Here is a 25,893-nt window from a genome sequence, read left to right as displayed (position 1 = left end):
TTTGCCTTCTGCGGGCAAGCCAATTCTGGATCCACAAAGCAATATCCCCTTGGATCCCATGCCTCCTTATTTTCTCAATAAGCCTTTATTGGAGTACCTTATCAAATGCCTTTGTGAAATCCATAGACACTACATCTACAGCCCTATCTTCATCAAAGTGTTTAGTCACATCCTCAAAAAATTCAATCAAGTTCATAAGGAAGACCTGCCTTTGATAAAGCCATGTTGACTATTCCTAATCATATTATGCCTCTCCAAATGTTCATAAATCCTGCCTCTCAGGATCTTTTCCATCAACTTACCAACCACTGAAGTAAGACTCATCGGTCTATAATTTCCTCGACTATCTCTACTCCCTTTCTTGAATAAGGGAACAACATCTGGAACCCTCCAATCTTCCAGAATCTCTCCTGTCCCCATTGATGATGCAAAGATCATCACCAGAGGCTCAGCAATCTCCACCTTCACCTCCCACAGTAGCCTGGGGTACATCTTGTCCGGTCCCGGTGACTTATCCAACTTGATGCTTTCCAAAAGCTCCAGCACATCCTCTTTCTTAATATCTATATGCTCAAGCTTTTCAGTCTGCTACAAGTCATCCCTACAATCGCCAAGATCCTTCTCCGTCGTGAATACTGAAGCAAAGTATTCTCTGCTATCTCCTCCGGTTCCATACACACTTTTCCACTGTCACACTTGATTGGTCCTATTCTCTCTCATCTTATCCTCTTGCTCTTCACATACTTGTAGAATGCCTTGGAGTTCTCCTTAATCCTGTCCGCCAAGTGCTTCTCATGGCTCCTTCTGGCTCTCCTAATTTCCTTCTTAAGCTCCTTCCTGCTAGCCTTATAATCTTCTAGATCTCTATCATTACCTAATTTTTTGAACCGCTGGTAAGCTTTCCTTTTCTTCTTGACTAGATTTACAACAGCCTTTTTACACCATGGTTCCTGTACCCTACTATCCTTTCCATATCTCATTGGAATGTACCTATGTAGAACGCCATGCAAATATCCCCGGAACATTTGCCACATTTCTGCTGTACATTTCCCTGGAACATCTGTTTCCAATTTATGCTTCCAAGTTCCTGCCTGATATCCTCATATTTCCCCTTACTCCAATTAAATTCTTTCCTAACTTGTCTGTTCCTATCCCTCTCCAATGCAACGGTAAAGGAGATAGAATTGTGATCACTGTCTCCAAAATGCTCTCCCACTGACCAGGTTTATTTCCCAATACCAAATCAAGTACAGCCTCTCCTCTTGGAGGCTTATCTACATATTGTGTCAAGAAACCTTCCTGAACACACATAACAAACTTCACGCCATCTATACCCCTTGCTCTAGGGAGATGCCAATCAATATTTGGGAAATTAAAATCTCCCATCACAACAACCCTATTATTATTACACCTTTCCAGAATCTGTCTCCCTATCTGCTCCTCGATGTCCCTGTTACTATTGGGTGGTCTATAAAAAACACCCAGTAGAGTTATTGACCCCCTCCTGTTCCTAACTTCCATCCACAGAGACTCCATAGACAATCCCTCCATGACTTCCTCCTTTTCTGCAGGCGTAATGCTATCTCTGATCAGCAGTGCCACGCCCCCACCTCTTTTGCCTCCCTCCCTGTCCTTTCTGAAACATCTAAAGCCTGGCACTTGAAGTAACCATTCTTACCCCTGAGCCATCCAAGTCTCTGTAATGGCCACAACATCATAATTCCAAGCACTGATCCACGCTCTAAGCTCATCCACTTTGTTCATAATACTCCTTGCATTAAAATAGACAAATTTCAAACCATCGGTTTGAGCGCATCCCTTCTCTATCACCTGCCTACCCTCCTTCTTGCACTGTTTACAAGCTTTTTCTATTTGTGAGCCAACCGCCTCTTCCTCCGTCGCTTCAGTTCGGTTCCCACCCCCCAGCCATTCTAGTTTAAACTCTCCCCAATAGCCTGAGCAAACCTAAAATTTCACTGTATTTTTCAATGTTTCAATGCACATATGACAAATAAAGCTTATCTTTCATCTTTAAATGTGAGCCGTTAGGTGTCCATGGTGGGGTCAGGAAAAGCCCTAGCTTCCCCTATTCTATGTCTGCATAATTTAAAAACATGCACAGCTTTTTGGTGGTGAGCTACAGTGGTCTGTTTTGACACTGAAAAGCAAGAAGCTGCAGATGCTGTGAATCTACACACAGAAGAAGCATACAGAAGAAACCTACTATTTTCAGTAGATTAATCCAAAAACACTTCTTCCAAATATTACCCCTTTCTGGCACTTGTTGCCTAAAACCTGGAAGGAATGAGGAAAGAGGATCAACTTCATTTCTTTATCATGAGCTTGATTTTGATTTTGTGCAACAGGGTGCTAGCATAGAAATACACTCAGTGGCCACTTTATTAGGTACACCTGTACACTTGCTTGCTAATGCAAATATTGAATCAGCCAATCAAGTGGCAGCAAATGCTCAATGTATAAAAGCATGCAGACATGGTCACGGGGTTCAGTTGTTCAGACCAAACATCAGAATGAGGAAGAAATGTGATCTAAGTGACATTGACCGTGGAATGATTGTTGGTGCCAGATGGTGTGGTTTGAGTATCTCAGAAACTGCTGATCTCCTAGGATTTTTGCACACTAGGGTTTGTAGAGAATGGTGCAAAAAACAAAAAGAAATCCAGTTAATTGCAATTCTGTGGGGAAAAATGCCTTGTTAATTAGAGAGGTCAGAAGAGAATGGCCAGATTGGTTCAAGCTGACAGGGAGGCGACAGCAGCTCAAATGATCAAGCACTACAACAGTGGTATGCAGAAGAGCATCTCTGAATGCACATGTCGAATTTTGAAGTGGATGAGCTACAGCCGCAGAAGGCCACAAACATATATTCAGTGGGCACTATATTAGGTACAGGAGGCACATAATAAAGTGTATAACAATGATGGGAGGGGGTCAACCCACTTCCATACCAATAAATTAAAATTTCATTGTGTGAAGTTAAATTCAACAAAGTTGGAAATTGTGATTGATGTTGAGTAAAAACATCAGGAAAATTCTTTGTACTCCAAATCTTCAGAGAAGGAAATCCTATCTGACTTGGCTCACAGAACTTCATTCTCAAACTTTGCGGCTGATTCTTACGCTCTTTTACAGGTTTGGGATGGTTGATAAATCTATTTCAGATATTGACCACATTACAATAATGGATACAGCTTTCACAACTATTATTGTTTTCTTTAAACAAGTATCTCCCATTCTTTTTTTCTAAATATTTAGTTTTTTTAGAATTCAGTCCATCGAAAAATGCTTAGATTGCTATCTCCTGATTAAGCCATTTTTGTAGTCTGTTCCAGAATTACTGTGTCACAATATATTTAGGAAACTAGTCCTCTTGCTAGCAGGATTGAAGACAGCCATAATACTATTATTCCAGTTATATTAAAAAAGAGGGAATATAGTAAGACCATTACTTGGTAACAATGCATAGTCCTTAACTCAAGATAAAACTTACATTGCCACTTTGTGCAAAATAATTAAATAATCCTACAAAAGAAAGGTAAAGTACATGGAACATACAATCCACTGTCATAAAACATGCCTGATTTGGAAAGAAGTTCTCTGTACATTTTTATTTCATTTGAAGCATTGCTGCAGAGTTTCTCAACATTCCCATCATTATTAGATTGGTCGTGAAGATTCTTCTCCCAGGAACGCACCTTTTGCACAGCACAGAAAAAAGAAAATTATTGTGGTCTACTAAACAATGCAAATGTTCACAGAGTATTATCATCATTTCTTTATACATATTAAAACATATTGAACCACAGTGATATTGACTTTCCAAATGTGCTCCATTTGGGCATTACATTTATATCAATGAGGTAATTGACACCTATATATTTACAATTTATACCCAGTAAATTGGTGGCACAGGTAGAAATGGCAAAATGGAAATGAATTTTACAGTAAATTCATATTGTTGCAATGTATTTTCATGACAAAATTACAGAATGCCAAAGTACTGCAGTATGTCAACAAACCATGTCCATCAGAAAGTTGGAATTCATATTATCAGATATAATGAAGCATGTTAGCAACTTTATGCAAATTTTCACAGACATTACTGCAAGAAAAGTGCTTGCTTTTCACCTGTACAGTATGGTTGAGATGAGGTTTTGGCTTTGATGTAAGACCAAAGTCTGTTTGATACCATGAAGTCCCTGTGACGTCCTATAGCAAATCAAAGACATTATGAAAGAATAGCTATGAATATCCAATTCTTTAAAGTGAATCAATTATTAGGAGGAAATCTACAGTGATATTTCAATAAACTAAAATAAATAATTCCCATTTATTTCTGACTGTGTTTATACAGCAGAATACGACTGGCAAGATTGTATGGCCATGATGCATTTAGACTAAAAATATTGCTATGACATTATACATTCTGTTGTACTGTACTTATTTCAATGTTACAGTACAATGTTACAATATCCCATTTCTGCATGTTTCTTCCACCTTTCAATGTACTCATTTCTAATCATTTCCCGTCTTCAATAAAGATCAGCATCATTAGTATGGACCATTTGCTTCTGCAGCAGCAACCTGCATTTATATAGCGTTAACTTTAAAAGTGAGTTATTTGTCAAAATTCTGTTAAATATTGAGCCATGTATGAAGAAATCGGCTGACCTAAGCTAAAATGTTTTACAGAGACTCAAAAATGTTAAAAATGTCATATTTGTAAAATTGACATGAGTTTAATTTGTCTACTATAGTTAACTTTCTGTTATCTCAGGGCTATAAAACTTGTGGCCTTTTGTATTTTCCTCTATAGAAATTGTATTTTATGGTTACAAAGGACGGAAAAAGCTTGGGAAAGGCAGAGGAGTGATAAGTATTGATTGTCTTAGTGTCATAAAGAGGGATGAGCGAAGCTCATAAAAACAAGATGCATAAATATAATAAGAAATGATAAAGGCAAGAAGTCACTTATAGGAGTGGTATACAAGCCCCATAACAACCAACACATTTGCTTAGAGCATAAAAAAGAAATGATGAGAAATTGTCTACAAGGTATAGCAATAATCATCTGAGATTTTAATCTGTATAGAGACTGGAAAAGTTAGATGGATATAGTCTCATATATAGAGAGTTCATATACTGTTTTCAGGATAGGTTCTTTAAAAAAAATGCAACCTAAAACAAACCAGAGAGAAGGCTACACCTGGCCTTTTATTGTGCAATAAGATAAGATTAACTAAGAATCCCATAATGAAGGGGCCACTATGTGACAGTAATCAAATTGAGATTCAATTTTACATTCATTTTAAGGAGGAGAAAAATTAGTACAAGATCAGCATTTTAAACCTAACTAAGGGTAATTAAGAGATCTAAAAGCAGGGAAAACGTAAGTGATATGGAAAGTTAGTGTAACACCGGTGTAGCACTTGTTTTGTCCCATGTGACTGGTCACCGCACTCTTTATGAGAAAAATCAAATGACATAGTACTACACTAGGTGCTAGTAGGCCATCAGAAGCTCTAGATATCAGGAGGCAGTGAACAGAACACACACAATTCTGGAGGTAAGTTTTGTTTCTAAAAAAAAATATACAAAATATTTACATGAGTAAGAACAATTCAAAATTCCAACATTCTGTTTAGGTTCTAAATCTCAGATATCAACAAAAAACAAATTCCTGTTTCATTAGAATCAGTAATATTCATTAGAATAACCTTTGTTACTCCAATTTCTCTAGCTAATTAGATCTAGTGTTATTCCCTATTTAAAGGTTTGCAGACTAATATTTCCTTTTTTTTATCCCTAGTTAGAAAACTAATTGAATACCTATTCTTAAGTATTATGGTTAACTTCAATTTCAGTTCAAGTCAGTATGTCTACAATATCAAATTCAAAAATTATATATCTATACAGCTTAACTCCTTTCACAACAATTCTCCAACATCACAACTTTTAAATAAAGTAAATCTCATTCAGTAACTTATCAAAGTCTTTGCAAAAATAATCAGTTATTGCAGAAAATCCAATTCAGATCCTTCGAATTGAATTGACTTTATTACTTACATCCTTCATATACATATGTACAAATCTTTACGTTACCTCTCCATTTAAATATGCAATTTATCATAATTTGTAATAAATAGTATGTACAACAGGACAGTCAGTATAATATAGGAATACAATTGTGTCAGCATGAGTTACTCAGTCTGATGGCCTAGTGGAAGAAGCTGTCCTGGAACCTGTTGCTCCTGGCTTTTATGCTGTGGTACCGATTCCCAGATGGTAGCAGCTGGAACAGTTTGTGGTTGGGGTGACTCGGGTCCCCAGTGATCCTTCGGGCCCTTTTTACATACCTGTCTTTGTAAATGTCCTGAATTGTGGGAAGTTCACATCTACAGATACGCTGGGCTGTCTGTACCACTCTCTGCAGAGTCCTGTGATTGAGGGAAGTACAGTTCCTATGCCAGGCAGTGATGCAGACAGTCAGGATGCTCTCAATTGTGCTCCTGTAGAAAGTTCTTAGGATTTGGGGGCCCATGCCAAGCTTCTTCAACCGTCTGAGGTGAAAGAGGCTCTGTTTTGCTTTTTCACCACACAGCCGGTATGTACAGACTATGTGAGATACTAGGTGATGTGTATGCCGAGGAACTTAAAGCTGTTCCCCTCTCAACTCCCCAGATCCATTGATGTCAATAGGGGTTAGCCTGTCTCCATTCCTCCTGTAGTCTACAACCAGCTCTTTTGTTTTTGCAACATTGAGTGAGAGGTTGTTTTCTTGACACCTCTGTGTCAGGGTGATGACTTCTTCTCTGTAGGCTGCCTCATTATTATTTGAGATTAGGCCAATCAATGTTGTATCGTCAGCAAATTTAGTTAGTAGACCGGAGCTGTGGGTGGAAACAAATTTATACATCCAACTGTATTAAATGTCATGAAACATTTCATTCCCGTGCTGGTTCTTTATCTTGGGCGGTTCGTCTTTTTGTTTCCTGTTTCCTTGGATGAAATAGTTGATTATCCACCGAAAGTTGATTCGCAACATTTACACAAAAAAATCTTGATCAAATCTTGGTGTGATTTAACAGAACTAATTCCTGGTTACAGGGTAGAGATGTTGGACACTTGTCTCTGGTGATATTGTTTTATTATAGCTGCTACTTGTTACAGCTGTAGCTTTAATATATCTTTTATCGCTATTGTCTCTCCTCCGGGGGTTTCACTCTGAGGTTTTCAATTAAGTAGGATAGAGACACTCACTACTAATTCCACTTTTAACAGTTTTTTCTTAGTTTCTAATAGTTAGCTGTGTTTCTCTCCCTTTCCCGCGCTGCATCAGCCAAGCCTTGTTCTCGCATAGCATTTTTTCTCAAGTTATTTTAAAAAAATTCAGTAAACCTCGTTTTCATCCCTCCACAGGTGGAACTTTCTGACATTATATCCTTGGGTTTAATTAACCTGGATCACAGTAGGTTAAAGAACACTCTTGGGATCCAATGGGAAACATTTATAAGGGATCTTTCTGAATTCACAAAATGCATAGATTACAGTGAGACTAACAAATTCCAAGGGTGAACCCACCGTTTGTGGTTAACTTAATAAATTAAAGATAGCACCAAAATGAAAGAATAATTTTAAAAAATCATATAGAGTACACACGGAGTGTCTGAAACAGAATGTAGACCAAAGTTGTCAAAGTAACTATTACTTTAAAAGGCTACTTTGTAGCTTCTGGAGTTTCAAAGAGTAAGAAAGAACTTGACTGAACATATAAGAAGGGATCCTGACTCAGTGCATGCTGATACTTTGTCTTAAGAAAGAATCTTAAACTGGAGATATCTATTTAAAAATAAGGGATTTTCCTTAAAAGAATTGAAGCATAATTATTTCAATCAGAGGATTGTGGCTCTTTGGTGCTTTGTTCTTCAGAGAGCAGAGGAAAGACACTTTTTGAATATTTTTAAGGCAGTGATAAAGATGATAATCAAAGGTGAAAGATAACCATGATTTGATGGGAATGAGAATTTCTGGTTACAGTAACTAAAATCTTATTAAATGGCAGAGTAGCTTTAGCAGTCTACTACTGCTCCTAATTTGAATGTTTACATAAATTACTTGCTATATTGAAAACTACATCTTTATCTATGCAGGTTATAAAATTATTGTTTTGTAAAACTTAAGTCAAAATGATGAGGCATCAAGAAATTAAGGTTTAATTTCCACAAGTACTAACCTTAGAATCCAGTTCAGCTGGTGGTCGGTTAGGACACTGCTTTATATGGGGTCCAAGTTCCCCCAGTGGCATTACATTTGGACAACCTTAAAATCAGGAGTAAAATTGTAATCATAGGTTTAGACAAGGGTCTATATAAGCCTGATAGCCTAAAAGCAATTGCAATTTTAATGTTCAAAAAACAGGCAAGGACTTTGGCAGTGAGATTCATTAGAAACTAAAGTATACAAATATTTTCCTATGCTCATTTGTTCCATGTACTGAGGTAAAATGCAATTTCATTCCGTGATTCCAAACATGTTCAGTTCTCTTAATTTGACCTGCTGCTGGGGAAAGCATAGTATGCATAAATTATTGAAGTACTCATATAGACACAACTGCAAATTTAAATGTCATAGAAAAAAAACTTCTAAAGTGAATCAGAATCAGAATGATTGTCATTGAAATATGTTGTGAAATTTGCGGCAGCAGTACAGTGTAAGGCATAAAACAATACTATCAGTTACAAAATAAATAGTGCAAAAGATGACAAACGAGGTGGTATTAATGGGTTCCTGGACCATTCAGATATCAAATGGTGGATGGGAAGAAGCTGTTCTTAAAATGTTAAGTGTAGGTCTTCAGGGTCCTGTACCTCCTCCCTCATGGTAGTAATGCAAAGAGAGCATGTACCGAATGGTAAGCATGATTAATGACAGATGCTGCTTTTATGAGGTACCACATTTTGAAGATGTCCTTGATAGTAGGGAGGGTTGTACCAGTGATGGAGCTGATTGACTCTACAACCTTCTGCAGTCTCGTGTACTTGTGCATTGGAGTCTCCATACCGGGTTGTGATTCAACCAGTCAGAATGTTCTCCACTATACTTCTGGGAAAATCTCCTCAAATTCCTAATGATATATAGCCACTGGTGTGCGTTCTTTGTGACTGCATCAATTATTTGGGCCAAGGATAGATCCTCTGAGATGTTGAGGCCCAGGAACTTGAAGCTACTCACATAAAACATGACTTAAAGCTAAGATGAACATAATAAACTTTCAAATAAATTTCAGTAAGGTGATCAAGGTGCAATCAAAATATCTGACATTCTTAGAATATTTTTACAAATTCAATTATAATTTTTTTATATTTTCAAATTACCTTGATTTTCAGACCAGGGGAATGCAGGGAGGAGGTACAGGAACACTCAATATTTTAAGAACAGCACCTTTCCCTCTGCCGTCATATATCCCAATGGTCCATGACCACTAACTCACTATTTCACTTTTACTCATTCTATCAGTCTACTTATTGTAACTTATAGTAATTTTTTATGTCTTGCACTGTACTGCTTTTGCAAACAATAAATTTAATGACATATGTTACTGGTAATAAACCTGATTCTGAGGAGGCAGTTATTTATTGACTGATTAGAAGCAAAATAGTCTTGTTTTAATCACTTGGTTTAAAAATAATTAAAATACTGATTTTCTGCCTTTTACAAATTTGCTTCCAATTAATTTTCCATACAGCTCAGAGGCAGCATTCATATTGCTTTATTTTTTTTATCAGCAGCATGCTTTCAGTGACTTATTTCTTCACTTCTCATTTCCAATGCTTTCATTTAAAAAAGCATTTTCATTTAATGCTTTCATTTAAAAAAGCAAAGGGAGAAAATACAATGAATTACCAAGCTTAGATTCTTTTAAAATAATAATAAATGAGATTATTTGACCCCTGGTAACTGCAGTTGTCTTTAATTTTTCCTCCTTCCTTTTTTTTTGGATTCCATTTTAACAAAAATATTTTAAAAGCCACCCCTTGTTCTTTTCTGATTCAGCAAGAGAGATTGCAAAGAAGGGAGGCACTGTGCACATATTCAAGGTTAGGAGAAATTACTTTATTAAAGTAATATAAAGAATAAATACAGAAAGAAAATTTGTTAATGAAGTAGTAAAAGAAACAAATAATATTTATCAACCAATCATTTAGCCATGCTACACAGTGCACTGCCAGAGGGAACTACAAATGTCCAACAGCTTTTATATTTTCTCCCTCTCCTCACCCCCCCACCCCCACAACTCTTAGCACTAGTTATGACCCAGCTTAAGAGAAGATTTCCACTTGCACAAAAGAAATTTCCCCTTCAAGTCTGCTTACTCTAATACTTTCCCATGGAGCAGTACTAGGCGGTATCTGCAGAATCATTTTCGCTTACCCAGGCAAACATGTTTTGCACCATTATCTACTTTCAGGGGCTGTAAATAAGTACTCACATTAAGTTTTCAAAACATTCTCATATTCTTGACTGATACCACATTGCCTTACAAGCTTCCATTTTATGTCACATGTTTCAGCATGTATCAAGGAGAAATCAGATTTAACTCTTTCTTTACACTGAGGATTTCATGCATTTTTGTTTCAACAGTGTGGAATATCCCTATCTGTACTTTATTTGCAAGTTTATTTGCTGAGTATTATGATCCTCAGCACAATTAAACAATTAGACTTATGGTTGAATTAAAAAAAAATTCAGTGTCACTCTTCGTATAGTAGCTCAGAATTATGGGGACTGATTGGTTTCAAACAACTTCATTGGATGCACGCTGGCACAAACAATTCTCATGTCTTGATTCTATGTTGGCCTTGGATGGTGACTGTATGTAAAGATCTTAATGCAGGGAATGCCAGACTGACACTCATGTAGGCCGGCAAATAAAGCATTTCTTGACATTTGTAAGTATTATGTCTCCAGAACTCCACAAAATACAAGCTTTAGTTGGAGATAGCTGGTGCTATTTATCAAAGAAATGAGTCAGTATTATATCACACAAGATATTGAGCATGTTTAAACCCAGGATTTTTGAAATCTGAATTTTTGACCATACCAGCAATTGTGGAATTTTTGACCTCCAGGATATATGCTCATTTCTTCTTTTTCAATTTGAATATGATTGAACCCATTTAAGGTCAAGATTCCAGAAGCGAAAATCGATTGGGTGTTCTACACCCAAAGATAATGGATGTGAAATGACTGCACTGATTCCATAGATGAATACATCACAAGTAAGTCTCAGAACTTCTCCAAATTGTGGTGCATTAGCTATTTGTATTTCAAAAGTCAATGCTTGTATTGCTAAACTGCCTCTTCACTTTGTAGAGACCAATTCTGTATGGTCACTGCTTCCACAGCTCATGCAGCCAGGTTGAAAGGTTGGTAATGAAATATCTTAAATATGTTCAACAAGATTACGAATCCCCTAAGCTCAGCCATGTTGATGGTGCAGTAATTAATTAATTTAGAGATACGGTGTGGAACAAGCCCTTCTGGTCTAAGCACTGGACTGGCCAGCAATCTACTGATTTAACCCTGGCCTAATCATGGGACAATTTACAATGGTCAATTAACCTACTAACCAGTACGTTTTTGGAATGTGGAGGGAAACCAGAGCACCCAAAGGAAACTAACATGCTCACGGGAAGGATGTACAAATTTCTTACAGACAGAGTCAGAATTGAACTTGGAACTTTGATGCCTTGAGCAATAATAACGTGCATTAACTGCTACGATACAGTGGTGATAGAATTCATTTTGCTCTGTGTCAGATGTAAACCTTGTGCAATAATTCATCAGTCCATGTGTTTCACTAATCTTTGCAGAAAATTTGCCAGCTTAACTTTAGTTCTATATCACTGCTATCTGGACATGGCATCTCTAGGGTTGTCCGATATTGTAGGTGCTGAAACCAAAATGTTACCTGGGAAGCAGATGACATGGCCCAGCCCTTGAAAACCCTGGTCCACTGTGTGCTGAAAAATCACTGTGCCTTTGAAACTCCATATGCTAGGTGATGATATCTGTACAGCCCTTTGTGAGTACTAAAAGTGTGATATGAATCCAATTCTGGATCCAACACTATATGCTGGAATACAAGAGAAAACCAGTTTATCAAAAAACCTATTATCTGCATATTTACAAATAAATCCATTTGGATAATGGATAGCTTTTATCTTTCAAACAGAGATTAACCGTGACCTTGTAGTTGCCACTTTACTTTGTCACATGGTGTGAGCAGAATTATCAGCAGCTTAATGTGAAAAAGACTAAGGAGCTGGTGGTAGACCTGAGGAGAGCTAAGGTACCGGTGAAGCAAAGTTTAGAAATTTCTAGGTAGCTGCTGAAAGCTGTCTTCCCATTAATCAAATTGTTGACATGGAAGTATTGCATTATATGGGCACAGAGAAAGATACACAGGGAACAGCAGGATGTACGTATAGCTTTCAGACAATAACTATAAGTTGAAACTCTCTAGACTGGCCTCTCCTGTGGTCCAGCATGTTTTTAATCTGTAGTACAGTTCCACGCTATTTAACTAATTCCAACTATGATCAAACCAAGATCTAAAATTAAGATCTGTATTAAACTGTAACTAATCCAACTTCCAGTTCAAACCTTACTCAACAGTGATCTTAGCCGAGAGCATTTCTGACTCATGAGAACTTTGGATTGCGGACAGCTCTCAGAATCCTTTAGTGATCTGGGTGGTGTCCATACTTAGAGAGAATAGATTTCTTGCACAAAGGAAGAATCTTGGGGGCAATTTCTGTAGTCCAGATTTTCTGTAGATCAGCACCAGTCAAGTTCCAAGAATACCAGACTAGAGAATTTAACCTCTACTACCCCATTTTTTTTGGACCATAATAATTCCGCTGCAGTATTTTTTTTAAATTTTCAGGCACATTGCAATTCTCTTGCACCTTCAAGCCTTTAAATTTAATATCCCTTGCCTTCCATCCTACAACAGACCTTCTGTTTTATTCTCTCCTCTACTTGCCAACTTCCCCCACACATAAACTCGCTTAAAATTAATTACTTCAGGTTTCTTCACTGCCAATGAACAACATCAACATAGAATGTTACAGAAGCAGAATACATGTTGAAAATTTGGAATAAAGTAGAAAATGATGGACATATTAAGCAGACTAGGAAGCGTCTGTAGAGAAAAGAGCAGCCAGAAACCTTAGATGTTAACTATGTTTCTCTCTCTAGAGCTGGTGCTGACCTGCTGAGTATTTTGTAGCAGCAAAAATATGGCCACTGGAAGCCAGGAAGTCTACAGGTTCTGATATGAGTTCAGTCAAATCTTTACAGAGATAATTTTAAATTTATCACAAATGAATTAGAAACACAAGTTAAAAAGTTGAGAAATGTCCTTGGCATTATATATTTAGTTATTAAGTGGATGATTTGATTAAATTTTTACTTTTGTTTTCCTTAAATCTTGAAAATATTTGGAAAATATTGCCATAAGAATATGTGTACCTCGATATTTGAAGCAACAATAAACAGTAGCAGCTGACATTCTTTTGTCCAATTCGTATTCTGGAACACACCAATCTTGATCAAAGGGAGTTTCATCGATGGGATCACACATTGTCTTTCGAGTGAGGAATTTAACTCTTGATTCTGAGAAAATGTGCTTGGGATCACTTTGCAATAAGAAAGAATATCATGAATTAAAATACTGAACAATCACGATTATTGTATAGACATCAGAGTAGCATTGTGAGAGGAACAATATAGCTGATTATGATACCATAATCTAGTCCAAACTTCAATTTTCTTTTGGTCCAGGTGGCAACATAAAAATATTCAAATTTCAAGTTGTTGCTGCTACTTTTGTAAACTATTTACCCATAAAGCGAAAGATATGTTGATTCTTATTGCCCTTAACAACCTCTAAAATAATTCAATGTTCTGACTAAGTCGGTGAAATAGAAATCCTCCATTTGGGATTCTCAACCCGTCTCCGACCATGACCTATTCCTTGAAAGGTGAGCAGAGGTTTCAATCTTAGAAAAATCCATGGACTGATAGATATCTGATGCCTCTGATTCTTTACTATTTTTAGTATGCTAGCTTCTCACAACGATTACAACAAAGCTTAGAAGAACCTTTAAGGAAATTTAATGTCATTAGTTCTTTCAAAAAAGCTTTTCAAGTCTACTTGCTGCATTTCTGAAGGTTCACATGCCTTAATTCATTTTAATTTTAGAGTTACAAGGTGCATTTATGTACCTCATCTGAAATCACACCATGTATGGGTGTAGTATCTTGATTGAGTCTGATCACATCTCATAATGCATCAGTACACGTAAATTAGAACCCCATGCTTTTCATTTGCAAGTACTTTAAGGAACAATGGTGAATTGACTAACCAATTAATTATTTCATTCATAATTATATTATTTTGTGGTATCAATTCAGTAATATAGAATTAAAGTAAAAGTTATTTGTAATACAACTATTAATGTACAACCATGATTAATTAATTGGTGTGAATTCAACTTAATTGCTATAACACTGCCCAAGTCTAATCATCTATAGCTTCAGAAATGGGAATGTTCACTGATGATTGAATAATATTTAGTTCAATTTACAATTCCTTGTAAAAATGAAGCAGGTTACACCTGCATGAAGAAAGACTTAGATTTCATCCAGGTGTGGTCCAATCCAATACATGAAAAATGATAGCGGTAAAATAAAAGTGCCAGGCAATAACCATTTCCACAAAAGATAACCTGCCAGGGGTTCCCAACCTTTTTTATGCCATGGACCAATACCATTGAGCAAGGGTTCCATGAATCCCAGGTTGGGAACTCCTGCCTGACGCAATGGCACCACCGTCACCAGAATTCCATCATTAACACAATTGTCATTGACTAGAAATTCAACTGGACTATCTAGATGCACACATGCAAAAGGCAGTATAATAGTTGTCCAGTGGTTATTATCCTGTCTTGATCAATGGATTCACCTCCTAACACCCCAAACTGTTCACAGCCATTTACAAGACGCAAGTCAGGAGAATGATGGATTACATTCTGCTTTTCTAGATGAATATAATTCCAAAAACGCTTAAGAAGCATTATGCCATCCAGAACAAAGCAGCCTGCTTGATTGACTGTGATTTCAACATCCTTAGCATTTGTTTTCTCCAGCAATAGAACATAGTGACTCTAATGGGTGCCATTACAAAATTTTCTGCAGTTCTCCATCTAGACTATTCCAAAAGCACCTTCCCAACCTGTAACTGCTTTCACCAAGGACAAAAATAACTAGCACATTGGAACACCACTACCTTCAGATTCCCCCCCAAAGTCACATGTTCTGACTTGGAACCGTTTTTATTCACTGGGTCTAAATCTTGATCTCCTTCTTAGGTAGTCCCTAGGGTGTGAGACATGCCAATTTTCAGGCTTGCAGCTTTGTGACTTGGGTCTCAGCGCTGTGCAGGCTGGCTAGGGATAGAATTTTGACATTGGCTTACTTACACTTCCACTGACTTTAGAGGATTCTGCAGAGAGATTGTTTTGGGGATTAAGATGCATTACTACATGTCTCCAAAGCAAATAGGAGAGCAGGAATCACAACTACTTTATAGACTATGAGCATTATGCCTAGCTTGATCTTTTTTAGTTAACTAAAAGCTACAGTGATGTAATGAAGATAGTGGTGAATATCATCAATGAAGTCTGCCTTTGTGAGGGATGGCTCACAAAAAACATGAGCGATCCAACTTTTTCTGGGTCTTACCATGAATCTTTATTGTCAGAAGACAATGTGGTGCATCAGGGTCAAGCTATCAAAGGACAGCCTATCAGTTGTCTTATTGATATTGAATGCAAGATCCACTCTCACTGACTTTAGTGAAAGCATCAACCATGGCTTGGAACTCAGCCATGTACATGTATTCTCTGTACATTTACCAAAGAGCAAGACTATAAAAAGAATAAAAGTGATTTTATTCTAAAAAAACCTCTAAGCTCTAAAGAATGGCTCTGGATAAGAACTTCTAGTTCATTCACACAAGTATTGCAATATTCAACATAACTTCTTGTATTCCTTTTCTATTTCTGTGAATGAATTCGAATTGTGAATATATTTGATTAGGAATAACCAAGTACAAAATATTCAATTATTCTGATAATTCCTGTATTTCAAGTTGGAAGGACACATTCTATTCGCTCTCCACAAGGCAATTTATTGTAAGTGAATAATTCTTGAATCTGCTTGTACGAACTTAGAGAAGCAGAAAATTAAATATGCTGACTTGGGTCTGTATTTATCTAGTTCTAAAAATTATTAACACCTTGTTTAGAAAGCCACATTAACAATCGTATGAAAACAAAACAGATATTTTTATTTGGCTCCCATATCCCATGTTTTCTTCATATAGAATTGTGTACTTAATATGTGGTGGTGGAGCAATAATTTGAGTCAGTAAGTTCACAAAAACATTCTCACCTTCTTTTTATAGAGACCGGCTGGTAGAAAGCCTTAAGGGTTATAGGACACTCAAAATCAATGGCATCACTTTCATTTACAAAATTGATAGACCATGGAATGTATGCATGAGCAACAATGACCCGATAGATCTAGGAAAAGAAGTTTTAGAAGATTACCCTTTTTTAAAAAAACATGCTTCTTTCAAAGCTGACCCCATCTGGCATTATAATAATGTGTTGCTAATATATATTTACCAAAATTGTAGGAGGTTATTAGACAATGATATGAATATTGTTACTATTGGTTAATATGGTGAAAGGTTCTGGCAGTTCCCTAAAATACCAGTCCTGACCTAATAGACTCTTTTCAAATTCCACATTTGAAGGATGTATTAGACTCTGATGGCAGTGCTCTCTTCACTTTACAAAATATGTTGCACAACTTCTATTTGCTTTTAAATACTGTAGAATTTTAATCTAAGTAGTTCACAGAAGCACGATCAAAAGAGCTTGAAGCAAGAGAAGGAAAGGTGATCAAAATTTTGCTCAGTTGGATTGGAAGTTAATTATGACTTAGATGATTATTAATTACAAGAAAAAATGTTCCATTACCGTTAAAGCTTTCACAACCTCAGCATCTCACAAAGTGCTTCATAACTTAATGGGTCAAGGCTGTATATTTAGCCCCTACTCTATATTTTTTACGCAGGATTGTGTGGCTAAGTGCAGCTCCAATGTCATCTTCAAATTTGTTAACAACACTATTGTTGTTGAAGGAAACACGGGTGGCAATGAATGAGCTTCCTGGCGCGAGATAGGATACCCGGTTGATTAGTGTCACAGCAACAATCTTCTGCTCAACGTGAGCAAGACTTAAGAGCTGATTGATGATGTCAGGAAGGGAAAGGAGGGCAAACATGCACTAGTCTGTATTTTGGGATTAGCAGTGATGAGAGACAGTGGGTTTAAATTCCTGGGCATCGACATATGAGTTACCTGTCCTGGGCACAGCACATAGCATGCCAGTGTCTGCACTTTCTTAGGAAGTTAAGTAAGTTCAACTTGCCACTGAATGTTCTAAAAACTTGTACAGATGTACAGTTGAAAGTATCCTGACTGATTGCGTCATGGCAATCAATGCACAATGCACAAGAAGATAAAAAGCTGCAGAGAGTATTGTCCTGAACACATCCTTCCCCACCAGTGGCACATTTAGCATTGCCTCAAGAAAGCAACATGCATCATCAAAGATCCTCACCATCTGAATCATGCCAGTTTGACGCCTGAAGTTCCACACCAGGAGATTCAACAACAAAGTGCATATGACAATAAATTTGATTTTAAGTTTGGCTTTGATGAAGCTTGTTTAAAATTGAGACTAAGTTAACAATGGTAAAAGTAACCAATTAATTTACCACCAGAAAAAGTTCAAAACATTATGCTAAATAAATAATCTGTTTGAATGTTGCTGGTTCATTGCATTAGGAGAGTTTGGACACTTGGATAAATCTACAGTCCTGATGAAATGTCTCAACCCAAAATGTCGACTGTTTATTCATTTCCATAGATGCTGCCTAACCTGCTGAGTTCCTTTGGCATTTTGTGTGTGTTACTCAGGATAAATCTACTGCTTTTTTCCTGTCAGGGTCTTGAAATAAATTATTCTCATGTGATTATGATGATGGTTTAATGTCTCAGGCAGTCATTTATGTAGAGTCTTTCACAACTTCAGGATATTCCAAAGTATTTTGCAATCAATTGAAAAATATCTTTTAAATGCACTCACTGTGTACTGTAGGGAACACAGTAATATACTTGCATACAGCAAGCTCCTGCAAACAAACAATACAGAATTATAGTGTTTGTGGTAGTGTTTGAGGAATTAATACTGGCTAGTATACTGGAGAAAACCAATACATTCTATACCTTGTTATTCCTCTCCGCACCTTGTGGCACATGGCAATACCTGTTTTTTACAAGGCCGAGTTGCTAGCTTGATGCTTAACCCAGCAAGGAGCCGGCTGGGACCACTCATCTTGAAGTCCAGTGTTGATGCCACACCACTGGCCAGCTATTCTAAACTTCAGCACATTTTAATTATCTGTTTGAATCTTTTGCAGTGGATCGTAAATCCATGATCTTCTGATTCAAGGATAGTTACAACTGAGTTAAAGATAAATATTTCAAATAGCAAAAAAAAACGCTGGCAATCTAAAATAAAAGTAACAGATGTCGATAATATTGAAATTAATAAGTCTGAGGAAGATAGACATAGCATTCATCAGAAAGAATAGAAATCAAACATGCTTTAAGATGCAAAATAGGGGAGGTTTGAAGAAAACAAAGGAAATGACTGTGATAGGCTGGAAACCAAAAGAGATTGAATAACCTAAGTGGTGGTGCTGTCAGCTAAGCTCAGGTAATGAAGACCTGTCAATGCATCTAATATCTGGATGGATGTTAACCAAAGGAGATGATTGAAATAGAGGAAAAGGGATAAAAAATCTTGATATGTAAAATGTTACTGTAAATCTGAATCAGGCAATGGTGGAAATAGACAACTCAGATGGTAGAGAGACAAATAAAATGGTATCTACATATGGGCTGGTAATGTTTCAATAACATATTGTGATAACATATCCTCCTTACTGATGATCAACCTGGCGCACCTCAGGGGTGTGTGCTTTGCCCACTGCTCTACTGTCTGTATACACATGACTGTGTGGCTAGGCATAGCTCAAATACCATCTACAAATTTGCTGACGATACAACCATTGTTGGTAGAATTTCAGGTGGTGACGACAGGGCATACAGCAGTGAGATATGCCAACTAGTGGAATGGTGCTGCAGCAACAACCTGGCATTCAACGTCAGTAAGACGAAAGAGCTGATTGTGGACTTCAGGAAGGGTAAGACGAAGCAGCACATATAAATCCTTATAGAGGGATCAGAAGTGGAGAGAGTGAGCAGCTTCGAGTTCTTCGGTGTCAAGATCTCTGAGGATCTAATCTGGTCCCAACATATCCATGTAGTCATAAAGAAGGCAAGATAGCGGCTATACTTTATTAGGAGTTTCAAGAGAGTTGGCATGTCAACAAATACACTCAAAAACTTCTATTGTTGTACCGTGGAGAGAATTCTGACAGGCTGCATCGCCGTCTGGTATGGAGGGGCTACTGCACAGGACCGAAAGAAGCTGCAAAAGGTTGTAAATCTAGTCAGCTCCATCTTGGGCACTAGCCTACAAAGTACCCAGCACATCTTTAGGGAGCAGTGTCTCAGAAAGGCAGCGTCCATTAGTAAGGACATCCAGCACCCAGGGCATGCCTTTTTCTGACTGTTACCGTCAGGTAGGAGATACAGAAGTCTGAAGGCACACACTCAGCAATTCAGGAACAGCTTCTTTCCCTCTGCCATTGGATTCCTAAATGGACACTGAAGCTCTGGACACTACCTCACTTTTTTTTAATATACGGTATTTCTGTTTTTTTGCACATTTAAAAAATTCTATTCAATATACATAATTAATTTACTTGTTTATTTATTATTGTTTTATTTTATTATTTTTTTTTCTCTCTCTCTGCTAGATTATGTATTGCATTGAACTGCTGCTGCTAAGTTAACAAATTTCACATCACATGCTGGTGATAATAAACCTGATTCTGATTCAAAACTGTTACAAACTAAGTAGGTAAGCTATTTAAAATTGTTAAGTAAAACAAAAATAAACTCCAGATACTGGATAAATATCTGAAATTCTCTGCCTGAAGGATTCTGGATCTAAAGGTACAGCAAGTTTATATTGAGCATCAAATATACCTTCTTAATCACCTTACCTCTCCATCTACTACCTCCATTGATATGTGGGGTGTAATTCAGGATTCTTCTGTTCCTTGACACAAACTATGTATTCTCTTGTTCCATATGCCTTCTTCGGATGGAATAGTATTTGCCACTTTTTTGTCCCATCTGACCAGACTGTTTAAATCTTTCTCCAGTCTACAGCTTTTGATGTCAATATCAACCTTACAAACATTCTTGCATCATATACTTGACATCACTGTACATGATCATTGACTGCAATGTGTAAATCCTATGAAACATATTGTAACCGTAAATAACCTTCCAGTCACCACGACAGCCAATTCTTCTTCTTAAGCCCATTACCCCTACTGGGGCATTGGCTGCCGACAGCAGTCGCCGGAGTCCTCTGTCCTTGGCTGAAGGTGATTGGCCCTGTGGCTTCCGCTTTCACCTCACGTCCTCTGGGTGAATTTCCTTCCAGGGATGAGGTCTCAGCTTCGATTGGCATTTCTGTAGCTCTGGGTTTTTATGGGATGGGTTGCTAGCCCTATACACAACCCTCCTTTCACAACCAGGCTTGGGGCCATCCATGGCAGAATTACAACAACCAATGAACATTGCCTTTTGCTTCCTGGTGCACATGCTTGGCGGCCACAGGTGACTGTAGATCCCAAATTTCACTGAAGGTGCTGAGTTTTGATGTTTCCACAATCTCCAATGTAGGGTCTTCTTTGTAGCAATTGCTTTCATCCTAATCTACTTCTCTCCTGGTCCTCAGGCCACCAAACCCTCTACTTGACAAAAATTCTCCAACCCCAACCCCACCTATTCCTTCCGTACAATTTTATGATTGTCTCCTAAACAAATGAGAGGGACTTGTTTGGATATTACTGTTAACAAAGTTGTAGAAGCAGAAACCTTTGTCAGATTTGAAAATAGTAGAGTTAACACCTGAGTTTCTGTAATCAACGAGAACATGGACCAAAAAAAAGCGTGATTGGTCTCAAACAATAGCTTATTTCAAAACTGTATGTATATGGCGGACCAAAGAGCTTCCTTAACTGAGATAATGTTTCTGTATTACTTTTTCTACAATGGCTATATCATCTATTGAATATTTCTATTTTTTCTTGAGTTTTGATACTTCAAGGAACAATGCGGCTTAATAAGGAAAGAAGTAGCAATTGATCTCTCAAGGTTGAAAAGCATAGAGATTATGAAAAACTAGTTAGGGTCTTGGTTAGTCCACATAGAATACTGAACTAATTAAAATAATAATTAATTATTTTGTAAATATAAAATTCTGATTTCCAATTTACAAAATGGATCAAGTCACAGAACAAGAATCTGTAAAAAGAAGTTGCTAGAATGCTAAGGATAGAGAACCATTAGATATGATGCAGTTAATGTTTAGAATACTGTTATCAGAACTAAGTGGTTACACCCGTCAGAGAAGAATGAACAGGGTCTTAAGAAACAAACAAAACTGAGGAGTGACTTAAAGAGGCCTAAGATGGAGAAATATGTGTGGTCCCTTATGGAGAAAACATTCATTGAGCAGCATTATTGTAAACTAGTTACTAATAAGTCAAAAATAAAATTAAAGAGGTGTTTCTTTGTGCAGTGAATAATATTTTGAAACTCTCCATATTATTAAGTATTTGAGGCATTTGATGCATTTAATTAAGCTGAAATTAGAGAAACTATCAATGAAAAAGAAATTGAGAGACACAATGTTGCAATTGGATAAAGGATAGGAAGGGAATTATATGGAGATTAAATGTCAACATTGACCTGCTGGGCCAAAAGGATGATTTTATGTTGTAAATATTAAATAATGGAATAAACATATCATTTATGGTTTATTTTGCAAATTATTTTAAATGCCTTTGAATAGTTAGAAAATAAAAAATTATATGAAGTAAATCAATTTCATTATACCTGGGACTGTGTGCCATCTGCTGATGTAACATTCACTTCCACTTTGGTATTTCCTACAGATAGCTGTATTGGATTACTGCCTTTTGACCCATTAATAGTAACTTGCATTTTATTGTCTGGAACTGTTGGTTGAATATTTACAGTGGTCATATTCAGTGGTGCTAAACCTGGTACATAAATACAAAATAAATATTTTTGTAATATTCAGAATTAACTTTGGCAATACACTGAATAGTACTTTCATAGCTCCAAATTTTTTTAACCATTCTGAAGATTACACACTTGTGTAATTAAAATACAGTAACAAACCTCTCAACTCAAATACCCAACATTTAAGAGTCCTATGCTGCCTGCAATCAAGTAGACAGTTTTTACTAATATTACAAAATGGTGGATAGATTACATCAGAACATACATAGGGAAATGATAAGCTTCTTCCTTTGGATCCAAACCAAAAGCAATTGAATTTTGACTCTTCAAAGATCTTGCCTATATTGGGCAGGCTAAAACATTGCATTTCAATGCCATGACATATTTGAAAACTTGGAAATTTGACAAATTTGTAATCATGCTTTTATGTATTTATCATAAATTACATGCATTTTTTTGAAGTTTTCTAATCCAAAATGATATCCTTCTCTTCTCTATCTGATGATCTATAGTGGAATTTACAGCTGACAATTATTAGGATATTAAAAAGCTTTCTTCATGCAAAAAGTTTCCATTTCTTTTGAATGTATAGTTTCAACCTGAATGAAATTGTTAGCACAATTTTGTGTTGAATTTGTGTTAGAATAGTTGATGACAATAATTGAATATTGTTGACAATAATGTTGAAAAGATTGATGTGAGATGAGCTTTTATAAAATCAGATATGTATATAAAGATGGCTTTGGCAGATGATGCTGGCATTATCACATTTGTATAACTTCCAAATTTTAATTCCAGGTGGTTTTTAGCTGAAAGTTAAAATGTTTGGTAAATTATATCCAATTCACATCAAGATGTAAAAACAGTCAAGTTAAGAGATCTTGGAAAAACTGAGACTACGGAGACTGTATCTTTGTACTCTAGGATGGATGTGGTTGCTCTACAGAAAGTTTAGACGAGATTCACCAAGATGTTGCCTGGATTGGAAGACTTTAGAGATTGGATAAGCAGGATTTATTTTCTATTGAGCAAGAGAGGCTGAGTGATGACCGCCTTACTAGAAAAACAGGAGAGCACAGTTTAAGGTGAGAAAAGGGAGCTTTTAAGATGATTTGAGGGGAAAGTTTTATATATAGAGTGGGTGATATCTGGAACCAGAGAAGCTAGTGAGAGTGAGAAAGCTACTAATAATCACTTCACCTGTGAATCTGTTGGGGTCATCTACTGTATCAGGTGCTCCCAATGTAGCCTCCTGTATATCAGTGAGACCCGACGAAGATCGGGAGACTGCTTCACTGAGCACCTTCGCTCCATCTGTCACAAAAAATGGGAACTCCCAGTGGCCACCCATTTCAATTCTACTTCCCATTCTATTGTGTCAGTCCATGGCCCCTCTACTGCCACAATGAGGCCTCACTTAGGTTGGAGGAGCAACACTTTATATTCCAACTGGGTAACCTCCAACCCGGTGCATGAAAATTGATTTCTCGAACTTACGGTAATTGCACCCCCCCCCCGCCTCCTCTCCACCATTCCCCATTCTTGTTTCCCTCTTACACCTTATCTCCTTACCTGTCCACCATCTCTCTCTGATGCTCCTACCCCTTCCCTTTTTTCCATGGTCTTCTGTCCTCCCCAATTAGATTTCCCCTTTTCCAGCCCTTTATCTCTTTCATAAAACCATAGAACCATAGAACACTACTGCACAGTACAGGCCCTTCAGCCTTTGATGTTGTGCTGACCCATATAATCCCCAAAAAGAGTATTAAACCCACACTACCCCGTAACCCTCTATATTTCTTTCATCCATGTGCCTGTCCAAGAGGCTCTTAAATACCCCTAATGTATTAGCCTCCACCACCATCCCTGGCAAGTCATTCCAGGCACCCACAACCCTCTGTGTGAAAAAAACTTACCCCTGATGTCTCCCCTAAACTACCCTCCCTTAACTTTGTACATACACCCTTCAGTGTTTGCTATTCGTGCCCTGGGAAACAGGTACTGACTATCCACCCTACCTATGCCTCTCATAATCTTGTAGACCTCTATCAAGTCCCCTCTCATACTTCTACACTCCAAAGAGAAAAGTCCCAGCTCTGCTAACCTTGCCTCATAAGACTTGTTTTCCAATCCAGGCAACATCCTGGTAAATCTCCTCTGCATCTTCTCCATAGCTTCTACATCCTTCCTATAATGAGCTGACCAGAACTGAACACAATACTCTGTGTGGTCTCACCAGAGATTTGTAGCGTTGCAACATGACTTCTCTAGTCTTGAACTCAATCCCCTTATTAATGAAGTCTAACACCCCATAGGCCTTCTTAACTATCCTATCAACCTGTGCAGTGACCCTGAGGTATATATGGATTTGAACACTAAGGTCCCTCTGTTCATCCACATTCTTAAGTAACCAACCATAAACCGATCATCAATCAACTTCCCAGCTCTTTAAAAACGCAAACACAAGGAATTCTGTAGATGCTGGAAATTCAAGCAACACGCAAAAAAAATGCTGGTGAACGCAGCAGGCCAGGCAGCATCTATAGAAAGAGGTACAGTCAACGTTTCAGGCCTAACGTCAGGACTAACTGAAAGAAGAGATAGTAAGAGATTTGAAAGTGGGAGGGGGAAGGGGAGATCCGAAATGATAGGAGGAGACTCTCCCCCTCCCCTCCCACTTTCAAATCTCTTACTATCTCTTCTTTCAGTTAGTCCTGACGAAGGGTCTCAGCCCAAAAGGTCGACTGTACCTCTCCCTATAGATGCTGCCTTGCCTGCTGCATTCACCAGCATTTTTTATGTGTGTTCCCAGCTCTTTACTTCACTTCCCCTTTTCAGCTATCACCTGTATCCCTGTACTTCTTCCTCCTCTCCTCCACCTTCTTATTCTGATTTATTCCCTGTTCCTTTCCAGTCCTGATGAAGAGTCTTGGCCTGAACAGTTAACTGTTTACTCTTTGTCGTAGATGCTGCCTGGCCTGCTAAGTTCCTCCAGCATTTTGTGTTTGTTGCTTTTGATTTCCAACATCTGCAGATTTTCTTGTGTTTCCTCCAATAGTTTGTATGTGCTGCTCTGGATTACCAGTGTTTGGAGAATCTATTGTGTTTATGGGAAAATTTCTCCTCAACATTCTTTGTTTTGTTTATGTTTAGCAAACTCGAGTGTCAAAGGAATAATGTTATTAACATAGCTTTTCTACAATTACTTCAAGATGTCAATAATTTAATTTTGAAGTAATTGTAGAAAAGCTACAGTATTGTGCAAATATATATACTTAACTATATATACAGTATGTATCTAAAACAGTACCATATGTAATAATATTATTCTTTTAATACTCAATGCCAACTCTGAGACAGCATATAGGAAGTTAAAATTCAGTACAGTGGGAATGTTCTGTAAAAATGTTTAAGCCTCAGAAAGTTGCTGCTGGTGGAGTAGTCACAAAATAAGGTTAGATATCCTCATGCTATT

At 37.3% G+C, this 25,893-nt stretch overlaps 1 protein-coding gene across 2 annotated transcripts in view; it reads right to left on the bottom strand.

Annotated features, from left to right (window-relative positions):
• LOC134350634 (uncharacterized) overlaps positions 1-25,893 on the bottom strand; it is a 75,423-nt gene that overhangs the window by 46,064 nt on the left and 3,466 nt on the right. Inside the window, exons 3-8 of one of the 2 annotated variants that reach the window (XM_063056117.1) lie at positions 22,269-22,435; positions 16,543-16,673; positions 13,558-13,724; positions 8,255-8,340; positions 4,150-4,230; positions 3,599-3,716 (exon numbers count right to left, since the gene is read on the bottom strand). In XM_063056117.1, coding sequence (XP_062912187.1) covers positions 3,599-3,716; positions 4,150-4,230; positions 8,255-8,340; positions 13,558-13,724; positions 16,543-16,673; positions 22,269-22,435 — 750 coding nt within the window. The remainder of the gene's footprint in view (positions 1-3,598; positions 3,717-4,149; positions 4,231-8,254; positions 8,341-13,557; positions 13,725-16,542; positions 16,674-22,268; positions 22,436-25,893) is intronic. The other variant, XM_063056118.1, reaches the window with a different exon arrangement.

This window comes from Mobula hypostoma, chromosome 8 (assembly GCF_963921235.1).
Source record: "Mobula hypostoma chromosome 8, sMobHyp1.1, whole genome shotgun sequence".
Taxonomy (NCBI): Eukaryota; Metazoa; Chordata; class Chondrichthyes; order Myliobatiformes; family Myliobatidae; genus Mobula; species Mobula hypostoma.
This window is presented reverse-complemented; position numbering and strand designations above follow the sequence as displayed.